Here is a 16595-nt window from a genome sequence, read left to right as displayed (position 1 = left end):
TTAGTGCTGTCATGGGATTGGTGGTAAAGGTTAATCTTGAAGTTGTGTTTTCAGACTCATCACAAATGATGAAACTACTAAATTAAGTCCCCAGTCTTTCCACCTGCTGTCAGGTATATTGCATATGTGCAATTTTTTAATTAATAATTCTATCACTAATCTGTGCCTTGACATTTAAGGTGAGCTGTTGCTCTATTATACTAAGCTACATAGAATGGTATGTTGTTTTCAGTTTCCCCATTTTATCTTGGTACCAAAGTACATTTGCTAGAGAAAAATGTTTGTCTGCAGATATCCCGCACAAAAATTTGTGGTTATGCAGTTAGTGATTGAAACCTATTGTCTTTAATCCAGTGGGCATTTATTAAATCAATTATGCCTCTTGCTTAACAGTTCCATCAAACTCACTGTGAATGTGTATTTTAAAATAGATTAAATATTTGCTTTCAATTTACATGGGATGTGTTGACACATTACTTTTTTTTTTTTTTTTTTTTTTACAAAAATTTTATATTGTATGTCCCCAATACTTTTGTTAAACATAACACTCATTCTTGAAAATGTTTGTCAATGTAAATAAAGGTATCCTACAAATAAAGTTCTAGATAGAAATAACATGATTTGTCTGAACTAATTTTCTGAATGTAATGTAAAATTTGTTGCATCAGTAGGATAGTACACAGACACCAAACACCAATATCTGTCACTTTATTCTTAAGAAAAAAACTAAGATGTTCTTAGTAAAATATATGGGAACTGTTTGGTACATTCTTACATCTAAGAATTTATCTTGAGAAGTGGACTTGCATAGAATGGAAGTCAATGGGGCCAATTAACTGGTTACTGACATTCTTCAAAACATATTTTGTGTTCATCTAAGAATGTATTCATACAGGTTTGGAACAATTTTAATTTTTGTGCAAACTATCCCTTTAAGAAATTTTTGTAGATCCAGCCCCTATTTCATCTCTTCACTGACTACTAGCACCTTGACGAATGGTGTCGATGACCTGACCAGTACATTTATATGATATTGTACTCATAAAGTGCTTTTTATCTATACAGTGACATGGCGAGTGTGGGTTTTCCAAATAATGCATGGAAATACCACTACAGTTTAAATTTAAACTGTTGGAATCTTTAGAACAATGATACATTCAGCATTGTTATAAGATTATGAACGTAACATCAAAAGCAAAGTACAATCCATGGTTTTCAAGAGCTGTAGTGCACTTTAAACATTTGGGTTTCTCTTAACTGCAATATCATGGTAAAACGTTCCTTAGCAGCAAAAAATTTCCCACTAAAACCATTGATTTGGACATGACTTCAAGAGATTGGAAAAAAATATATAAATCACAAACAGCAGGTGACTCTAAAGCCAAGCCCCTTAATTTACATATAAAATCTATCCATTTCAAAGCAAAATAAAAAAGCCTGTTCCCACATAAAATGGCTACTTCATCTCTAAGTGAATTCAGATCACCTTAAATGTCAATGAAAGATGAACAAACCACATCAGAAATAAACTGTAGAATGCCGTAATATAAATACAATAAATAGTTTTGATCAGTGCTCACAGGGAGAGCTCAGTATTCAGCGCCCTGGAGAAAACTTTCATGTCCGGTCGGCGTCTGCCCGCATGGCCTCAAAATGTCCGTGGCAACACAACGCAAAGCTTATGAGGAGTTCAGCCACAGCACACTTCGCTCGTTCCTTCATTATCTCCATTTCCCCTCCTTTCTTTGTCCTTATCCTTCTTCGAACAAGTCTGCTGAGGTTCTGGTCGCCTCATCAACAGCAGAAGAGGTTAGATCTTTGTCACATAGTTGTTTGGGAAAAGACCTTGTTTACCTCTCAGTCTCCCTGTCCACCATCCAGAGGCGTCTAGACAAATAAATAAAGCAAAAATACCAAAATGACAACATTCTGCCACTAAAAAAAACAAGAACCACAACATATCTTTAAAAAAAGATTCAGAGAGGCCCTATATGCAAAATGCCACCAATATTCATGAAACCTTTTCATTTTCATAAATAAGCATTTGCGAAATACGCTCTCACCTTCCTTAATGATGTCAATGATGTCATCTGCATTGAAACTGAGCTCATCTGTGTCTTGGGCATCGTATGCATAGAGGGCTTTACATTGAGGCACTTGGGGCTTTGGCTTGGGGGCCGGTTTGGGCCGACCACCTCCTGGAGAAGGCCTGTTGGTGGACTGTCTGTGGGCCCTTGGGAAAAAACACAGAGGACATTAACCGATGGAATTACAGGTGACGTTTTTAACATTGCAGCAACCATGGGAACATGCTTCTACAAGTGAAGGTAAGTGTGAAGTCAACTAGGATCTTGAAGTACCAGATAGCTGCAGTGAGAGGGTTAGCTGTCTGATTTTGTGGTGTTAGTTCATGTGTTCCCAACTAGGTGGCGACAGATTCACATTTATGCATTGTGGCACTGTCAGTCTGACTCTGAACTAGTCTACATTTCCCAAACAGACTTCATTCAGTTGATCCTCCACCTCAGAATAAATATATATATATATATATATATATATATATTTTTTTTTTTTTTTTTTTTTTTCAGTTGTTGCAACAAAGGGACATTTGTTGGCCCTTCAGTCTTCATGATGTGTCTGAGTCGATCCTCATCATGACTACAAAGGAGAATTTTTTAGAAAATGCCCAATCCAGAGTCCTTAACCTTGCTGAAGTTAAAGAAGAAAGAAAATCCTCTTCCATATGACTAGCTATTCACAATCTGATTCGGTAATGCAGTATTGTTCAAAAGTTTGGGGTCTGTCAGATTTAAAGGACAATTCACACCACACGGATAAATGCCAACAAACATGTTTGTTGGGTTTTGTCGGATCAGTGTGTTTCCCTGTCGGAGTTGGTCGGGGTTTGTTTTCACCCGACTGAATGTGTTCAATCAGCGTTTGTTGGTGTCTCTATGGGCAGTGTGAACATGACAGTTATTTTTCATAAAAGTCTAAATCCAATGGCCAGCTTGTTTGTTTGTGTGGTGTGAATTGGCCTTAGTACTTTTAAACAACAAATGAATCATTTTATTAAGAAAGGATGCATTAAATTCGTCAAAAGTTACATTAAATACTCTTACAATGTTACAAAGCAATTCTATTTCAAATATCCTGTTCTTTTCGCAGGATTTCCACAAAAAATATAATTTATTTCAGCATTATTAATAAGAAGAAATGTTTCTTCAGCTTTGCCATTGCAGAAATTAAATACTTTTAAAAACAGAAAAGTGTAGTAATATTTCACAATATTGTACTGCATGTTTGATCAAATAAAAGCAGCCTTGGTTAACATAAGTGGCTTCTTACCAAAGTCTTACCAATTTCAAACTTTTGAACAGTATTGTAAATCAAATTTCAATCAATAAAATATGATAGTTTATTGTAAGGAACCAGAAATCCAAAACAAGAATGAGAAAGAATGCAAGGGTGGATTTTCTGGTTGGGCATCTCTGGTTTTGATCTATCACTAGTCAAATGAACCACAACCACTGCCACCTAACAGAAACTACACACATGCTCAGACTCACATTCCTCCATTGCCAGATGGTTGATGATTTCTGCTACAGTAAAGAGATACATGCATGTTACATTCAAACATAGCTCACTGTTTTGTTTGCATGGATAATGTCTGGTAGAAGAGCTTCAGCTATGCATCTAACAATTAGATAATGTTAACCATCTTCAGTAATGAGATAGTTGTTAGCCATATATTTTGAAATGTATGTCCACTCACCCTGCAGCCCCTTGGTCTGGTACTTTGAGGAAATCCAAGTTGGGTTGCTGGGGTGTCTGTCTGCTGCCTCTGTCCTTGAGCTGATTGACATTAGAAGGCAGGAATGGACGGGCCGTGTTTCCTGATGTCGGCTTCTGATTGCTGTGATGTTGCGAGTTCCTCTGATTGGCAGTGTGATTTGCATTCTTCAGCCCTCCATTTTGGTGAGCAACTGCCGGGAAACACACATGCTTACTGACTAAAACAAATGGAAGATTAGGATAGTCGATAATAGTACTAGTTGAACGGGAAAAGGTACCTGGAGGGCCAGGTGCGACTCGTGCTGGGATGTGGTGGTGTGTCCTGGACGTTTTGGGGCCGCTTTGAGTGACGCCCTGCTTAGTAGGACCTGAATGAGGGTTGAATTTGTGTGTATGAGATCTTGCATGGATAACAAATAATTTAATATTAAATAATATTAAATGATATTGTGAATAAAACACAATACGAGTCATCATCACTCACGTGAGTTTTTGGACAAACCCGGTCCAATGCTGACCTGCAGCATTTTGTTTGAGGGTCGTAGCACTGCTACGTCCCCTTGACCTTGGATGAACTGAACCTGTCTGGATCCTCCAGCATTCCAGGGTCCCCATCCATCTTTCTTCAGTTTCATTTCTAGCCTGCAGGTCCAAATCACGGTCAATCATTAACATACAGTGGCCGCAAAACATAACTGGATAAAAAGCTTGGATGTCATGGCGTGCATTAGACCATAAAAAGCAAATGCCATTTATTAAAAAATATACTGTATATAAAAAATATTTATTTGAAAATATAACAATATAATAAAATATAAAGACAACTGAAACATAATAACAAATAATTTCACAAAAAGAAATTTGTTAGGTATATGTACATTACCATTCAAATGTTTGAGGACCGTAAGATATTTTGCAAGAAATTAGTACTTTTATTAAGTGACAAAAAAAAAATTGTCAAAAAGACAAAAGTGATTCTAATAATGTTGCAAAAGATTTCTGTTTCAAATAAGTAAACGTTCTATTCATCAAAGAATCACACAAAAAGTATAAAATGTTTCACAAAAACATTAATAATAGTAATAATACATTTTTCTTGAGCATCAAATCATCATATTAGAATGATTTCTGGGGGGAAAAAAATCAACTTTGCTATCACAGGAATAAATTAAATTTTAAAATAAAAAATATATATTTAAAATTATTTAGAAATATATTTTAAATATATATAATAAAAATATATATTTAAAATTGTTTAAAATTGTAGATGTAAATAATTAAACTATTAATAATGTTTTTACAGTATTTTTGATCAAATAATAATAGTCTTGGTGAGCGTAAGAGGGTTCTTACAGAAACATAAAAACAAATCTTCCTGACCCCAAATTCTTTAACAAATGTTGACCAAATAAATTAAATGAAATTATAAAATAAATTATAAAAACAACAGACACACTGTTCAATATTAAAACAGTATGGGCACTTAAATACAGATACTAAAAAAAAATAATCTACTTCATTATTCTGTTTAATTTGTATTCATTGAAAAGTCATGCCTTTGCTATGCCATGAGAAAGATAGTTCAACTTACGTGGTGCTAAATTTGAGAGGTAGTTTCTTTTGCGTTCTCTCTTCGTATCTGCGTGCCAGTAAACTGATGAACTCAGTCTTGAATACACACTCCAGCAGGCTGTCATACTCGTCCTCGTGCAGGATCATGAAGTCATCCTGCATTGTGCTGTAGGTGAAACAAATGTCTTTTCAAGACCTGAAATATCCACATTTGTTCGATCATTCAACATGAGCACAGGCTTTCAGTTCAGGTAAAACATGTGTTGAGGCACTTTTAGGGGTTTCCAAAGACACAAAGGTTGTCGGGTCACAAAAAAAATGCAAGTGATACGGGGGCTGTTGGGAGTTTTCGTGTCTGGGACACATGCAGAGATGCCCTGCTTCACCCAATAAACTTAAGTCTTTTCTAATGACTTTTTTACAAGGTATACTCTCCCTTCCCAGCAACACCTGGTTCACATTATGTACAACCCCCCACTCACAAAAGCAAAGTATGCAAGGTTGCGGGGTGCTGCTGGTAAGGCTTTCTTGGCCATTATTTGTAAGATCTTTAGGTTTCTTTGAGAGAGTTCTGAATGTTTGATCATTTCAAGGGAACACTAAAAAAAACTATAAATGTTTTTTTAAAAGACTGAAGCTTTGTATATCCAGACCCTCTGGATTCAACATGTGTTAAGTAACACAGGGCAGACGAAGGCTCTAACATCTAGACTGGACCTTTGATGTCTCTACACCTATAATTCAGCAGATGGTTATTCAAGCCATTATGGGAGGGAAGTTGCAGCTCTTTTGGCTCCTTGTGGCTGAATAGAGTAATTCTTGTGTGTGTGTGTATGATCACCTAGAGTGCTAAGGTTGGTTGTAGCTTGTGTGGTGATGTACCTGAATGAAACAGCCAAAATCTTCTCTACGTCAATTTTGCGTTTTAGGACTTCTTTCACAAGCCCTTTCTCTGCCCCCTGCTTCACCTTTTCTCTTCCAATCAGGTAGACAGATCTAGGGGTGAGGATCAGGTCTCTCTTGATGCTCTGAACAGATTAAAACACCCATACATACATACATATAAATGCTACATGTCATGTGCTAAAAATAGTCATTGATACTAAGGCACATCTGTGAGCTAATTTTGGTATGCTCACCTTAAACCGCCTATCAAATTTATTGACTTTGTCTGCAAAATCAATCTTCTCCCTCTTGCCCACAAACTGCCTGAGCTCAGGCCGGTCATCCATACCCAGGTAATCACCCACAAAGTTCCTGTTCAAGCTGTGCCTTCTTCTCTCCTTCCTGTTCAGCAGCAGATCAGAGGCTGGAAGAAGATAGAATAAATCTTCAGTGTTATACTCAAAGAGCTTTAGTTCTTGTGCCATGTCCCACCATGTCCAAAAGATAGATGTGATGTGTAAAGGAAACAGGACCAATTAAAGTAAATTTCATATGTGAACGGATTTTTTGAGTATCATTAACAATAAAGCTATAATTTTGTAAAATTATAAAAAAAAAAAAATACAATATTTAATTGTGTGTTTAGAATATATAAAAATGCTAGCAATAAAATTCACAGGGAAAAATGAGTAAGCCATTTTATTGCAAACATTTTTAAAATTGGATATGTGGTTGAAATTATATTTGTAACAAAAAAAGATGTTTCAGGGGAAAAAAAATTACAAAATTCTGATTGACTTCATGTCCATTCAAAACTTTGGGTTTGCAAAGATTTTTTTAAATGTTTTTGAAAGAAGTATTTTATGCTCGTCAATGCAGCATTTATTTGATTAAAATACAGTAAAAACAGTGATATTGTGAAATATTTTAACAATTTAGAATGACTCTACCCTAGTGTAATTTTATTTTAAAATTAAATTTATTCCTGTGATGATATCGACTGCACAAGAAACATTTCTTATTATTATTAATGTTGAAAACAGTTGTTATATTTTGTGTAAACCTTGATACATTATATTCAGAATTATTTTATGAATATACAACAAAAAAACTGCATTTTTTTTTTGTAACGTTATAAAAGTCTTTACTGCTACTTCAATTTAATGCATCCTTCCTGAGCAAAAGTATTGATTTCTTTCAAAAACTCTTACTAACAACAAACTTTTGAAAAATAGTGTATGTCCATAATTGGACACTGTTAATAGCTCAACTAAATACCAGTGAGAGTGGAAAAAGTGTTTTAGTAGAATTTTTATAGTAAAACTAGGCTATAAGAGCCTATAAGCTAAAGAAACACCCAAACATGAACACTCAGACAGGCCGGGTGTGAGGTTTTTGTGTTTTCTTTGTGTGTGTATCTATTATTACTTTTCACATAATAACAATAATTTAGCTGAAAGCAGCAGTTGAGGTCAGACTCCAAAGATATACAGGGGAAAACCCAAACTGTGACACATTCTGCCATGTAAAACAACATTGATTTCCCTTTTCTTATTATGCCTTTGTACGGTGGTGCTTGAACATGACATCAAGCACTTTAAACTTATTCCAACTATTTGTCTGAATGTTAAACTCACCCTCCTCCCTCATTTGAACGTATTTCTTGCGTGCACAAAATTTCCTCCAGGCCGTCTGAATGGTTCTGGCATAACCGTCGAACTTGCGATCTCTCGTCTCCTCCAACAGGAACAGCTGTAAATAGAATATAATGCAGGTTGTTAACATGAATCAAATAAAAATATTCACAAACTCACAACATATCCACTTGAATCAGTATTTTAAAAAGTGCACTAAATCCATGCACTGTTGCCCACTTAACATTTAACAGTGCAAATAACATTAGTAAATAGAGCTGACATTACACTTGTCTCAAGATAGTACGGTCACTTGTCATTGGAACTTATTAAACAGTTCTGGAAAGACAAGGCCCATTATAACACATAGTGGAGCAAGAGCAACTTCTCTTTTTCTATTTCAGATTTTCTATTTCAGTAGGCAGCTGTGCCCAACTGTTTTACAGTCATCCCATACTGCTTTGAGCACTGTGTAGCTCCACTGTGCTTCCTGTATCTCAGAACACACAGTAACAGCTCTGCTGTGCTGTAGACTAAACAGATCCTATCATTATCACAGAGGCCTGGCACTGCCTCAAACACACACACACACACACACACACACACACACAGACACACACACACGCGGCTGGCACAGGACGAGATATTTGAAGCAAATACACAATCCCTCTTTGTCTTCCATGTCACACACTAACAAACAAACACACACAAACCTACCATTGATAATTATTTTCATGTTATTGCCATTAACTGATAAATGGCAATAACAAAATGGCAAGATAAATTTTATATATATATATACAGTATACTGTATATATATATATATATATATGAAGAGTTCAGATGCAAAAGCCTCTAAATGCCATTTGAAATTTTCTTCTTTAATGATGATTTTTGTCAAACTTGTATATTTAAGTTCAGTAATTTCACTTAAATAACAATTAATAGGTAATTATCATTGCCATTTAAGTGAAATTACTGAACTTAAATATACAAGCTTGATAAAAATGATCATTCTAGAAGAAAATTTCAAATGGCACTTAGAGGTTTTTGCATCTGAACTCTTCATATATATATGCATCCCTACTTACAATTAAGTACTTACAATAGCCGGACCTGCACAATTTGGGGTCAATACGGTCAATTTTTTTTAAATGACCCCTTTTAATTTTGTGGTAAAATAGGTTTTGGACATTTCTTAACAGTGTTTGTGAAATAAATCACACTGTTTGGATGCCTAATGCAAACACCGTAATACTTCATCAGCTCTCAGTAGGAAAAAAGAGTGAATACAACTACACACTCACACACCATCTCTCACTAAAGAAATTCCTGTAGTCATGAACTAATTACTCAGTATCAGCACCTTATCTCAGTTTTGTTTTGAGAGGCAGTGCAGTTCATATTGGAGCCCTCCTACATTTTATATTACACAAACACACACATACACATATACACACACACACACAGAAAAGGCCACGTTTTAACACATACATGCCAAAGTCACACATCTCTGGATAATCTGGTGCATTCATGCCGAGCCACAGAGCCTTATACTGTGTCTCTATGTATACGTGTGTACATCTAAATGTCAACAGTGAGATCACAGCACATCCACAAGCAGTGCTTTCATAAGCAAGCTGAAAAAAAAAACACGTAGTGGAAAAAGCAAAGCTGTCTTGGACATAACAGAAGCAGCTTTACCACAGCACTGTGTGCATCAGATCCAGAGTAATGTTGACCTAACGGTGCTGACGTGGGACCAGCCCAGTGTCCCTCCTCCTTCCCTACTGACTGCCCACTATTCATCAACCCACTCTGAGCTGAGCTGATGTCTGCCGGACAAAGGCTGACTCTTACACTTCACCGCTCTTCTGCCATTACAGCACAACTCAAATGTTAAATCTTGACCGAAGTAAAAACTATGTTCAACATGCTGCTGATAGGGGCTTGTGTTGGTGTATCTAGTCTGATGTGTCTGAAGTGTTCATATTGTAGAACAATCCAAAAGTATAAGGATACTAAAGCAACATTTAAACATTATCAGTGCCATTGTGTTATCAAGAAAGTAGCATTTACAAAGTGCTCTGACCCCAAACTTTTGAACGGTAGTGTATTTTAAAGAAAGATGGCACAAGCACACTGTTCAAGCAAAACAAATGTTTGGTTTTTGGCTCTCAAACTTAAGGTATGGCCAAATTAGACTTTGTGTTGTGAATAACACGTATAATGCGAAATACTGACTTTTCAAAGTGGAGTAGACATGCATTTTGACATTATAAATGTATTCCAAGTTGTTAGGATAGCTTTTTGTTGATTAAAAACAGACTCCCTGCATGGGACATGATATCATATCCTGTTGCTGAAAAATTGAACTTACCGATTCAGGGGCTTTGATGAAGATTTTGGTGTGTCCGAGCTGATACTGGTCTTGGTCCATGTTTACGGAGCGCAGGAGATGCAGCACACCCTGCTTCTCATCCCCCCGCCATGTTGGCCACGACTCCTTCGTCAGAATAGCATACCTGAGACACAGAAACAGAGAGAGAAGATGCGGAATTCATTCTTCATCAATTGGAGAATTAAATCATATTTTATTAAACTACATAGGCCTATTTTTCATTCATATAAAAGTACAAAATGCTCAGTTGTCTTCTGAAGTGAAGCCCTTTGTAAATATAATACTGTAGGCAGTCTGTGTGTGCAAGATAAACACTTGGATAAATATTAACACATCAAAAAAAAATTCAGTTTTACTTTGTGTGAAAAGTTAATAACCAAATGCGATAACGATAATAACCAAGCATGTGAAGTAATTGATCATAATGGAATTAGACCATTAAACCAACACAATGATTAGAGGAAACTGTCCAACTACTGGATCATAACAGAAGAGGAACCAAAATTCATCAACATAAAAGTACTATAATGCACTACAATCTTCCTTCTCTTTGTGAAATTCTTGTGAAAATATGGTGTCTTGTCATTGGATCTCAAAATTGTAACACCAGAAATGTTCTCCATGATGTCGGGCTTTAAAGAGGACTTTGAAATCAGTCTTTACCGGTTCAAGAACTTGCGGAAGACTCGTCTGTAAGCATAGCCAGCACGCCTTACTCTAATATTCTCTTTCAGACCCAGATACTCCACCTGGTGCTTCACTCTAGGGAGAGAGAGAGAGAGAGAGAGAGAGAGAGAGAAAGATGGAGAGGAAGGAAGGTTAATATTTACAGCAACAGAAAAAAAACCCTTTACAGACATTAATCTCAGTTTTTTACAATTTCATAGACAAAAAGGCATTTCTGGTGGTTTCCCCATCAGCCTTTCCTAAATAATTGTCTGTATAATTGCAAATTTCATACATACACATCCTGCGAATGAAGTGTGGGTGCTAATTATACTGCCCATTGTGTCCAACATGAACAATGCTCACAAACGCTCATAACAGGAAGACCATTAGAGCCTGAACAATCCAACACGCTGGATCAGAACATTTCATTCCACATTTCATTCCAAAAAAAAAAAAAAAAAAACTATGGTGAAAGACGAAATGGCCAAGAAAATTGAACAAATAAACAGATGAAAGAACTGTCGGGACAAAGAACAACCATGCTGAGAAATAAAATTTGAATCCATGTTGCTACTTAGTTTCCCATTTTACACTGCAGTTTAAAGTTTGGGGTCAGTAAGATTTTTTATACCTTTATTTATCAAGGATGCATTAAATTGATCAAAAGCGACATTTACAATGTTACAAAAGATTTCGTTTTAAATATCAAATAAATATCAAAACTGATAAGAAATGTTTCTTGAACAGCAAATCAGGATATTAGAATGATTTGTGAAGGATGATGTGACACTGAAGACTGGAGTAATGATGCTGAATATTACGCGGCCACAAGTTACTATCTTGAGGCCACGAGTCACTATCTAGAGGCCACAGGTTACTATCTTGAAGCCACGAATTACTATCTTAAGGCCACAAGTTACTATCTTGAAGCCATGAGTTACTATCTTGAGGCCACAAGTTACTATTTTGAAGCCACGAGTTACTATCTTGAGGCCACGAGTCACTATCTAGAGGCCACAGGTTACTATCTTGAAGCCACGAATTACTATCTTAAGGCCACAAGTTACTATCTTGAAGCCATGAGTTACTATCTTGAGGCCACAAGTTACTATCTTGAAGCCACGAGTTACTATCTTGAGGCCACAAGTTACTATCTTGAAGCCACGAGTTACTATCTTGAGGCCACAAGTTACTATCTTGAAGCCATGAGTTACTATCTTGAGGCCACAAGTTACTATCTTGAAGCCATGAGTTACTATCTTGAGGCCACAAGTTACTATCTTGAAGCCACGAGTTACTATCTTGAGGCCACGAGTCACTATCTAGAGGCCACAGGTTACTATCTTGAAGCCACGAATTACTATCTTAAGGCCACAAGTTACTATCTTGAAGCCATGAGTTACTATCTTGAGGCCACAAGTTACTATCTTGAAGCCACGAGTTACTATCTTGAGGCCACAAGTTACTATCTTGAAGCCACGAGTTACTATCTTGAGGCCACAAGTTACTATCTTGAAGCCATGAGTTACTATCTTGAGGCCACAAGTTACTATCTTGAAGCCACGAGTTACTATCTTGAGGCCACGAGTCACTATCTAGAGGCCACAGGTTACTATCTTGAAGCCACGAATTACTATCTTAAGGCCACAAGTTACTATCTTGAAGCCATGAGTTACTATCTTGAGGCCACAAGTTACTATTTTGAAGCCACGAGTTACTATCTTGAGGCCACGAGTCACTATCTAGAGGCCACAGGTTACTATCTTGAAGCCACGAATTACTATCTTAAGGCCACAAGTTACTATCTTGAAGCCATGAGTTACTATCTTGAGGCCACAAGTTACTATCTTGAAACCATGAGTTACTATCTTGAGGCCACAAGTTACTATCTTGAAGCCATGAGTTACTATCTTGAGGCCACAAGATAGTTATAATTAATTTTGCCCACTTTAAGAGAATATAATAATTTAAAAAGAAATCTCAACTATTTCCATTATAATATCAGTTTCCTATATAATTGTAACATAGCACTGACAAAAATTTAAAAAGACTTTTGAATGAATGTGAATTCAACTTGACCATAATCTCTTACCTGCTCTCTTCCCAGTCTTTAGGCTTCTTGGTCTCATTGGGTTTGATACAGCGGATATAGTGAGGTGTACACTTCATCAGAGTGCCCACCAGATCATTGGCTTGTTTCTGCCATTAGAAAGAAACAGAAAGGGTGTAAAATGCTAAGGCAGCTTACAAGAAAACACCATTAAACCTGCAAACCACTTAATCTACACAGACAGTCAGGCAACCAGAAAGTGTGAAAATGGTTTAATTTTATGAGGTGAAACAGAGAACCTGCAGAGAGCCTGCAGAATAGTCTCAACTCACCTTGATTTTACTGCCTGCAGTAGTGGGTCTACCTTTTTTCTCAGCATTGAGGTTTTCTGAGAACAGGGCACGGATGAAAGGTCTAACGAAAAGAATCAAGACAGATAGGAATTATTTGAAAAGTGAATACAGGATAAAAGAAATACAGGAATGTTTTAATCGTGTCTCTCCTCTGCAGAACAGGTTGTTTTGGAGTTCATCATTAGGGACAGGGTAAGAGTTTAAATATTTGTGGCTTTTCATCTCTGGTGTTCACTATCCTTTAGTCTCACTGCCTCCTGAATAAGCTTTTTACTAAGCTTATAGATTGGTTGGATGCCAGATTCTTTGTCTATCTTCATGGCAAATAAATAGTTATATTATAAAAAAGCAATTAAAAAAGATGTTTTTAAAGTTAGCTTGAAGCTATATTTATTAATATTATTTTTTTTATGCAAACATGCACTAGACGGACATGTTTGACAATTGAAAATGTTTGTGTCATTGGCAGCATCTTGCGCATGACACAGCTTTGTAATATGCGGCACTTTTATGTTCTTTTAAAGTTCTTTAACTTTTAAAGCTAAAGGAAGATATCTTGCGTTTTAAACACGAAAACACATCCTGTGTGAGTGGGCATTAAATCATCCTTTTTATACCTGTGGGTGGATTTTTCTTAATGCAAACAATCTCTTTCTGGTATTTTTGTGTGTATTATGTGAAAGCTATAGGCTATAAAAACATATGTCTTATTACATAAGTCTTGTTGCTATACTTTCAAAATGTAGCATGTATTTTAACATTTCAGTGCGATGTCCTGCCCCATAGACATCATTTGAAAGCACTATAATAAACAAACTTTTGCTAAGAGATTAAGAAAGAGATTTTATAACAAGAGATTATTATCAGCCAACCAGGCATGCCACAAAATGTAGTCGATAGAGCTCCACTGCGAGCACATTCTAATACCAGAAAATCCACATAGTTATATGAAGTTAACAGCTTGTCTTGCTTTGCTCTAATGTCTTAAGGGGTATGGATCTGCAGGGCCATGTCTGCGCAGATGGACAGGAAGCCCTGCTTCGTCACTGAATTGCAAATTAAGATCTCTCTTTCTTCTATTTTGTGCATAAGACCTAGTGGTGCAAAGGAAGTTCCTCTGCAAACTCTGCATGTGTGTGTGGTGTGTATATATGCATGACAGTACGTGTCTGAATGGTGTCTAAAACTGGACCCCAGAAAGCTTCACAAAGTTTATTACAAACAGCTGTTGAATGATTCGAGACAGGGTGGATGGTGGATTGACACTTACATTTCACTGCTCTGCATTAACTCAATCAGATCAGTGAACAGCACATCCCTGTTTCTCTCACAGAAACCCTCTGCATCATAAGATACCTGGATGTGGGGGGAGAGGGGACAAATAACAGAGCATTAAATCAGTTGTGTGTTTTGAACAGGGTTAGAAAAAAAAAAAAAAAACATTGAGCCACATTGAGCCAATAAATGTTCAGATCAAATTCAACCTATCATCAATGACTTACTTAGTTGCATATACAACTGGGTAACTAGAATATATATATATATATATATATATATATATATATATATATATATATACACATACACACACACATATATTAGGGCTGTGTAAAGATTAATTGCGATTAATCGCATCCAAAATAAAAGTTTGTGTTTACATAAAATATGTGTGTGTGCTGTGTATAATTATTTTGTATACATAAATACATATGCATGTATGTATATAATTAAGAATTATTTGCACGTAAATACTGTATATATATATATATATATATATTAGGGCTGTGCAAAAGTTAATTGTGATTAATCGCATCCAAAATAAAAGTCTGTGTTTACATAATATATTTGTGTGTGCTGTATATAATTATTTTGTATATATAAATACCTATGCATGCATGTATATATTTAAGAATTATTTGTAAACACAGACTTTTATTTTGGATGCTTTTTTTTCAGACTTTTATTTTATTTTCGATTAATCGCAATAAATTTTTGCACAGCCCTAATATATATATATATATATATATATATATATATATATAAATACATAATCTATATTGTATATAAATATAAGTATTTTAGATATGAATGACACTTTTTTAAATATATAAATATATACATGCATGTGTGTGTGTGTGTGTGTGTATATATATATATATATATATATATATATATTTTTTTTTTTTTATCATGAGATTTCTATTGACTGTAGAATGTACTTATATTTTACAACATCAGATTTATTGTATTATAAATCTAATGGTGCAGGATGTGGGCGGGCCTCCCCTCAGAGCACGCCTCATTGAACACAGGGTATGTGGAAGGTACCACACATACTGAACTACCCCAAGCCAACAAAGAGTATACAAGAAACTAAGAGAGAGGTGGAAGGAAAGAAACAGCAAGAGACAATGCAATTTAGAAACACAGACAAAAGAGTAGAAGTAGAAAGTAAAACATATAACAAGACTACAGAAGAGGGATAAAGAGATGTTGCAGAAAGAAAGAGGTATAAATACCTTGCCAGCGTAATGGTGGATGATAAAGCCCTGGTTCCAGCTGTTAAAGTGCTCGTGGTTGTTGATTTGCATTCTGAGTTTCTGCAGCATTGTCTGATCTGCGCCTTCACCCTTCGCATGCATAGTAGCACATACATCGTCCAGTATACTCATGATGCCAGGAGGATTCTGGGAAAGGACACAAATAAATGATAATGACATTTATATTGTGAAATACATTCATAATCATTTTGAGACAGGCTCCTATTAGTCATTGTATTTAGTTTTGTTAGGGTTTCATTTAGACTCTTGTTGATTGTTATGCAACCTTGATAACAAGCAACCAGAGCCAACATATCAATAGCCATAGGTCTATTGAAAGTGCTATATAAATGCAGTCCATTTACCATTTAGTAGTAGTATAGTTTTAGATAATGTTTAGCATGTTGCATTGCAGGATGTTAGACTCCACATTACACAAAGATTTAAATATGCAAACATTCATGTCTAAAGTGACACAGTTTTAGTCCACATGCACAGACCTTTCAAGCTTAATCAAAACTATTGTCATGCATTAATCTTTAGTGAAATCCCACCTGTCAGAAAATTTAGACATCTCTCTATCCACACAGAGTCCAAAAAAGGGAAAACACAGCTTGTAAATTTCTCACAGACAAGCATTAGCTTTTAGCAGTGACACAGAGAAGCACTTTCTCACATGCTGTCATACAGACATGC

General features: G+C 35.9%; 1 protein-coding gene across 3 annotated transcripts in view; it reads right to left on the bottom strand.

Moving 5' to 3' along the window:
• Positions 1-692: 692 nt before the first annotated feature.
• The window catches only part of myo1ea (myosin IEa), a 58831-nt gene continuing 42928 nt past the window's right edge, over positions 693-16595 (bottom strand). The window contains exons 14-29 of one of the 3 annotated variants that reach the window (XM_039689121.2): positions 15879-16046; positions 14630-14715; positions 13339-13420; positions 13049-13155; positions 10951-11049; positions 10267-10411; positions 7890-8004; positions 6507-6676; positions 6250-6395; positions 5387-5533; positions 4280-4437; positions 4074-4163; positions 3776-3986; positions 3570-3602; positions 2064-2233; positions 693-1887 (exon numbers count right to left, since the gene is read on the bottom strand). In XM_039689121.2, the coding sequence (XP_039545055.1) occupies positions 1811-1887; positions 2064-2233; positions 3570-3602; positions 3776-3986; positions 4074-4163; positions 4280-4437; positions 5387-5533; positions 6250-6395; positions 6507-6676; positions 7890-8004; positions 10267-10411; positions 10951-11049; positions 13049-13155; positions 13339-13420; positions 14630-14715; positions 15879-16046 (2004 nt within the window). In that variant the 3' untranslated portion in view covers positions 693-1810. The remainder of the gene's footprint in view (positions 1888-2063; positions 2234-3569; positions 3603-3775; positions 3987-4073; positions 4164-4279; positions 4438-5386; positions 5534-6249; positions 6396-6506; positions 6677-7889; positions 8005-10266; positions 10412-10950; positions 11050-13048; positions 13156-13338; positions 13421-14629; positions 14716-15878; positions 16047-16595) is intronic. The other 2 variants (XM_039689122.2, XM_039689123.2) reach the window with 2 other exon arrangements.

Source organism: Pimephales promelas, chromosome 1, assembly GCF_988280905.1.
Source record: "Pimephales promelas chromosome 1, fPimPro1.hap1.1, whole genome shotgun sequence".
Lineage (NCBI taxonomy): Eukaryota > Metazoa > Chordata > Actinopteri > Cypriniformes > Leuciscidae > Pimephales > Pimephales promelas.
The sequence above is the reverse complement of the archived record's forward strand: the minus strand, read 5'-3'. Positions and strand labels throughout refer to the sequence as shown.